Genomic DNA, 6569 nt, shown 5'->3' with positions numbered 1-6569 from the left:
CAGAACATGGCTATAAAAAGACTTCATCGGATAACTGTGTGTTTGTCCAAAAATTTTCTGATAATGACTTTATTATTTTCTTGCTTTATGTTGATGATATGTTGATGATATGTTGATTGTTGGCAGGAATGCTTCAAGAATTGAGTTATTGAAGAAACAGTTGAGCAAGTCTTTTGCCATGAAAGACTTTGGGCTCGGCGAAGCAGATTCTTGGCATTAGAATTACCCGAGACAGAGATGCTAAGAAGTTGTTTTTGTCGTAAGAGAAATATATCGAGAAGATCCTTAAGAAATTTTACATGGACAAAGCTAAAGTGGTTAGTACTCCTCTTACTGCTCACTTTAAGTTAAATATGAAACAAAGTCCTATGACTGATAAAGAGAAGAAAGATATGGAAAGTGTTCCATATGCCTCAGCTGTAGGAAGCTTAATGTATGCGATGGTATGTACAAGCCCAGACTTGGCGCACGCAGTTGGCGTTGTTAGTCGCTATTTGTCAAATCCAAGCAGAGAGCATTGGAATGCAGTGAAGTGGATTATGAGGTATCTTCGGGGAACTTCAAATTTGAAAGTCAGTTTCGAGACCGAGAAACTTGAGTTAGTTGGATACACAGATTCCGACTTGGCAGGAGATATTGATACTCGTAAATCTACTTATGATTATTTGATTTCTTTTACGGGTGGAGCTATGTCATGGAAGTCAAGATTGTAGAAGTGTGTTGCACTTTCTACAACCGAAGCTGAATTTATTGCAGCCACTAAAACTAGTAAAGAGATGCTATGGATGAAGAAGTTCTTAGAAGAACTTGGGTTCAAGCAAAATAGGTATGTGCTATTTTGTGATAATCAAAGCGCAATTCATCTTGGTAAGAATTCATCTTTTCATTCTAGATCGAAATATATTGATGTTAGATATCATTGGATAAGAGATGTTCTAGATGAAAAGTTGTTGGAACTTGAGAAAATTCATACGGATCATAATAGCTCTGATATGATGACGAAGACTCTACCAAGAGAGAAGCTTGAACATTGCCAATTGATAGCAGGGATGGTGAATCCCTCCACATTGTCATGAGGAGGTGATTTGTTAGCTGGATTCACTCCTATGTGGAGGAGGCCCAATGAGTTGCAAGCCCAAAAAGGGCTTGAGCCCATATGATAAGTTATATGAGCAAATATAAGCAAATATGGTTTCTCACTATCTATATAAAGTGATAGCCGCAAAAGGAAATAGTAACAAGAGAAAAAAGAGAAAGCAGAAAATTTGGAGTTTGGGGCAATATCTGATTTACATCAAACTGGCATCGGAGGTCGATTCGTGGTCCGATTAAGCTGAAATTTTGTCAGCATGTTTGTTGTGTAATTTTCTCGAATCTAAACGGTTTGATTTTCATTTGAAGCGATGTTTTTCGTGGATTGATCAAAACTTGCGTATTGCCAAGAATTATGTTCTTAAGGTCTTTGCTGCTATGTACCTCTAGTATTTGCTAAAAAAGAACAATGTTGTTGATAGTGAAGAATTTCGGGTGGACTCTAGTCTCGTGGTTTTTGATCTCCTCACATCGAGGAGGTTTTCCACGTAAAAAAACCGTCTTGTGTTCGTGTGATTGGTATTTATTTTACTCTACTATATTGATTCCTACTAGGTTTACATAAGAGGGAAGATTATTTTATTCCGCTGCGTTGATTCGATATTGTTTGAATTGTTACTATTCTCCCATAATGAACTTGGAAGGGCTTGGCGTATGGTCCAGTCTCAAGGTTTCAACAATTGGCCGTTTCAAATGGGCCATTGTTCAGCTAAACGAGATGCACGTACTCTCAAGTGTTCAGTTTAAAACGGGGTGATCGCCCAGCTGCACGGTTTCTTGTTGTCCAACGTTGAGTACAGGGCAAAGGAGTAGGCGTGGAAGGTGGGAGGTGGTTGTAATGAATAAATGTACATGATATTTTGGGATAAGAATCAGCAACATCGAAGTCACTTGGTAGGGAATGGTCTCTTCATTTGATATAGTCTGGACAAATCGTTTGGGCTAGAGCCTAAACTCAAAGCATTTCATCCCGCTGTGCAGATGTCTTGAATAAAATATTTCGCCCTGTTATCATGCATGCACCATCCCTAAAAGAAAGACATTCTATGCAACTGTTGCATTACTATTCTAACGTGAAATGGCTACTCAATCCTTACGAATATTATGATAAAAATTATTTGACTGGTGCTGTCAAATAATTATTAGTCATGTATACATTTTAAAACACCTCTCTATTACAGTTTGAATCACCTTTCATTGCACTGCTCAATGACGGATGAGCACTGGAAAATAGAAGGGACTAGCGTTCCTTTAGGATTAAGGCTCAACTATCTTGGGATAGATAATTCATTCAATAAGTCTCAAGTTGAATGGACTAAATGAAGCAATTAATGGTTCTTGATCAAATCTCCTCGTCCCAGAACTCTTCAGGTGACCTGTAAGGACCATTTGGGGACACAAATTGAAGTCCGGCGTATCCTTTCTTTTGTGAAATTTGACTAATTTTGTTCAATTCTTCAAGGCTCAAGCTCCAGTCGAATATGTCGAGGTTCTCTTTCATCCTCTCTTTGTTGAAGCTTTTCACTAGCACACTAACTCCTTGTTCATATGCCCACCTTAAACAAACCTTCATGCAAACCAATAATATAGCCAACATATAATCTTAACCATTCGTCAGAATCATCTCCATGTAGGAAAAGTGACACAAATAGTTCTTAAACTCTGGTCCAATATGTAATGTGCTTTTTTAACTTTTAATTTGTTTAGTATGATCCTCGAATAATTCCTACATGTTCAATCTAGTCCATAGACTTTCAATTTGTTCAATCTAGTCCCTCAATTTTTCATAACAATATCAAGTCAATCATTTGGTAATATTCACGAGTTTTCATAATTACAATATTGCCTAAATTTCCAAATATTATGTCGTTTCAATCCATTTCCTAGATCAACAAAAAATATGGATTTCTTTTTATTACTATTTATCATAAATATTACTATAGTTCCATTTAAGTATAATTTAAATTATGAACTCTATTAAAGTAAAAGTAGAATCTCATTTAGAGTTGTGTTGGATTGAAAATCTTGCTATTTTTAATTTTTTAAGTTATATATTTAGCTAAACATATTTTAAGAAAATGAAACTTAAAAACTTGAAGATTTTATCTATCTAAGAAATTAGGAACTAAAATTTAAATTTATATAAGTACGATAAATTTAGAGATAAATAAATATCATTATCGAATATGCTTATGAAAACACTTATCAGCAAAGTAAAAGAAATATGAATTCGATATAACTATAAATGATGTTATATTTTACTAATATAGAGACCATCAGTTAAAAACATTTGAATGGAACTATAATATTATTTACAAAGAACAGATTACAAAAAAAAAAGAATATTAAAAAATAGCATTTTTTTTGGTCGATTTAGAAAATGGATTGAAAAAAAAAAGACATTCTAATATTCGGGTAATAGTGTAATTATGAAAAATTTTGGACTATCTTCTAGAAAGTTGAGAGACTAGTTGAACAAATTGAAAGTTTAGGCTAGATTGAACATTCATAAATAGTTCAAGAGTCACATTTAACAAGTTAATAGATCAAGGATGACATGACACGTTAGGCTAAAGTTGAAGGATTGTTTGTAATATTTTTCCATTAAATGATGAGTAAAGCGTAAAGTTGCTTACATATGTGCAAGGATAATAACCTGAGAGATAATAATAGAAATAAGTAATGTTCTAACATTTTACTTAGTTCTAACTCAATTGTTGGACTTGGTCAACTAATCCGCTAAATCTCTTATAATGTGATGGAGTGATCCAATATTAAGGAGTATTTATGTATTGTAAGGGTTTATATCTTTCCCCTAACCAAATTGATTAATTCTTTAGGATTAATGTCTTACATAACTATAATTAACTGGAGCCTAGCTGCATAGAATTTTGATTTAAGAGGACCAAGTTTCTAAATTAATCATCAGAATCAATATTTATATGCACAGCATCATCGAATTCGAGAAGAATAGGGTGGATAGAAATTGATGACAACCTGGGCAAGTGTCCTTCCTTTGGCTTTGCCAATCTCTTGGAGCACCTCGGCTTCCATCACTCTGTTGGTCCCCCAAAGTGTTCCTTTGGCACCTAGAGGAGAGTAAGCAGTGATGTGTATTCCCTTTTCCTTGCAAAATTCTCTTAGCTTTTGTTGCTGCCACAGAGGGTTCATCTCCACCTTCATCGTTAAATCACACTCATATAAATCGTTAAAAAAAAAAAAAAAAAAAAAATCACACCCTTCTCATGTCAAATCAGATAGATGAGTTTTTTTTTTTTTTTTTTTTGGGGGTGGAATCCCACAAAGCAGGGCTTGGGTCAAAGGAAATTTCTATCTCATGCCATAGGACAACATGACCCAATTTAAGAACAGCTTTTTCCCCTGAACATGTTTATTTTCTTTTTTTTAGTTGATTTCCTGAACATGTTAACGCATTGGAATTCAGATTATCCTCTTCCTGTTTTGGCTGAAGCATCAAAATGACTTCAGTCATGGTATTTCCCATCTCTTCCAAAAAAAATATAGAAAAATAAAAAAAGTTTTACCTCCAAACTCAGCAGCTCCTACTCAACATATAATGCGAACTTGAACTATGTTGAAGTCAAAATCGTACACGAAGACTGAATGAACATATAAAAGAGGAGCAACCTAGACTTGAATTAAACATTTCTTTTGGAAAATATTTTTTTGGTAGCTTTTCTTTGTTATGAGAAACATGCTTTTTTATTTTCCTAGAACAATTTTAAGGAAACATGAATTCCAAGGGACCAACAAAAAACTCACTTGGTTGACTGCGGGAGCAATCTCAGCGATGCTCAGTAACTTCTCAAGCTTTTTGCTTGAAAAATTGCTCACTCCTATGTTTTTGGCCAGGCCCTGCTTCTGGCACTCTTCCATGGCTTTCCACACACCCTCATAATCAAACTGAAGCAGATCCTCCTTCACTGGAATCTCACACTCTCCTGGCTTCGAGCTCAACGGAAAATGTACCAGATACAGGTCCACATACTCGAGCCTGAGATTCCTACACACAAGAACCGACCGACGGAGTGAAAACAAGGATCACGAAACACACGAACATGGTACTTGTATGACTCATCTGTTAACTGAGATTGTACTTGAGGGATCTCTGGAGCGCAGGGACAACGCGGTCGCCATGCGCATCGCTGCACCAGAGCTTCGTGGTGATGAACAGCTCGTCCCTCGAGTTTAGGAGGCCGACCTCGAGAGCATCGGCCATGGCTTCTCCAAGGGGCTGCTCGGACAGGTAAATCGAGGCTGAGTCGAAGTGCCGGTAACCCAATTGGATCGCTTGGAGAAGGTGTTCCTTCACGTTGTCAGAGGAGCCAAACGGGAACTCGGCTGTTCCGAAGCCAAGAAGCGGGATCGGTTTGCCGCTTGTGTTGAGCGTAGTCTCTGGAATAGTAACATTGGCCATGTTTGGCCGTACTTTTTTGTAATACAGGCCAGACCTTACTATGGGAATGAATCTCTTTTCAGTGCATTTATAGACCCCGTTGTAACAATATTCTATTCGGCATGGAATAAAATATATCAAGCAAAAATACTATATCCAATGTAAGGAACTTGAATCGTGCTAAAAAATATATCAAGGAAAAATACGGAAGAAGTACAAAAAAATTCTTAAGCATATTTTATTAGTACAAATTCAGTCATAAAATCTTCATTTGAATCAATTTAGTTATAAACATTTTCACATTAATATCAATTAAATCCATTCCATCAATATGGGTCAGCAATTACCAACGTGGACACTAACCGTCCTACATGACTTGGAGTGTGGACTTTTTAAAAAATTTTAAATTTTTTTTTTTTTGAAGTTTTTGTTAATTTTATCTTTTCTTTTTCCTTTTATTTTTCTTCTCTTATCCTTCTTTTTATAAAATATTAAAAATTATTAAAAAATTATTAAAAAATATCCTTAGCGTCGGTTATGCAAGGGACTCGTATCAGAGGTAGTCGCCTCCTACAGAATAATGCAAGGAACTCACGTCTTGCGGAAGAGAAACGTCAACACGTAGTTCCAAATCAAACGAAGGGAGCTGTTTCGTCTCATGTGCATTTGGATTGGACACGAAGAGTCCTTTAACTTCACGCAAAGTTATAGCCATTCGCATCCACAATCTAAAGTCAACAAAAAGACAAATTAGTCGATCAATTTCGATTGTTAAAGTGTTATTTGCTCAACAGCAAAAGAAAAATCTTAGGGCCTGCATGGTTATGTTCTTTTCTTTTTTTTTTTTTATGAATAAAAATCATGTTATTTTGTTCCGGGAACATTTGAAATAGAAACAAGAAACAAAAAAAACTTATTTCTTGTTTTTGGAACAATTTTTAAGAACAAATTTTCTCTCTCCTATTTTTTTCTTCTTCTTTTTTCTTTGGTCGGTTGCCGGCCTTGGCCATGGTCGGCGACCTCGCCGGAGCGTCGCCGGCCCCTAGTGAGGCTCGGCCTC

General features: G+C 36.0%; 1 protein-coding gene across 1 annotated transcript; it reads right to left on the bottom strand.

Annotated features, from left to right (window-relative positions):
- Nucleotides 1-2185: 2185 nt before the first annotated feature.
- On the bottom strand, nt 2186-5566 carry LOC104433003 (non-functional NADPH-dependent codeinone reductase 2). The gene is made up of 4 exons (XM_010045610.3): nt 5211-5566; nt 4876-5116; nt 4090-4269; nt 2186-2659 (listed from the first exon to the last, which is right to left on the bottom strand). The coding sequence occupies exons 1-4, from the start codon at nt 5528-5530 to the stop codon at nt 2435-2437; spliced, it is 966 nt and encodes a 321-aa protein (XP_010043912.1). The 5' UTR covers nt 5531-5566; the 3' UTR covers nt 2186-2434.
- Between the last annotated feature and the right edge of the window lie 1003 nt (nt 5567-6569).

This window comes from Eucalyptus grandis, chromosome 2 (assembly GCF_016545825.1).
Source record: "Eucalyptus grandis isolate ANBG69807.140 chromosome 2, ASM1654582v1, whole genome shotgun sequence".
Lineage (NCBI taxonomy): Eukaryota > Viridiplantae > Streptophyta > Magnoliopsida > Myrtales > Myrtaceae > Eucalyptus > Eucalyptus grandis.
Note: the sequence above shows the minus strand (reverse complement) of the source record. Positions and strands in the feature narration are given on the sequence as shown.

What these genes read in the sequence shown, in the direction of transcription:
- LOC104433003 (XM_010045610.3), bottom strand. Translation starts at nt 5,530, where the DNA reads ATGGCCAATGTTACTATTCCAGAGACTACGCTCAACACAAGCGGCAAA. An exon ending in GCGCTCCAGAGATCCCTCAA is followed by an intron (nt 5,117 to 5,210) that starts GTACAATCTCAG and finishes TCTTGTGTGTAG; the next exon opens with GAATCTCAGGCTCGAGTATG. An exon ending in AAGGAAGGACACTTGCCCAG is followed by an intron (nt 2,660 to 4,089) that starts GTTGTCATCAAT and finishes GTTTGCATGAAG; the next exon opens with GTTTGTTTAAGGTGGGCATA.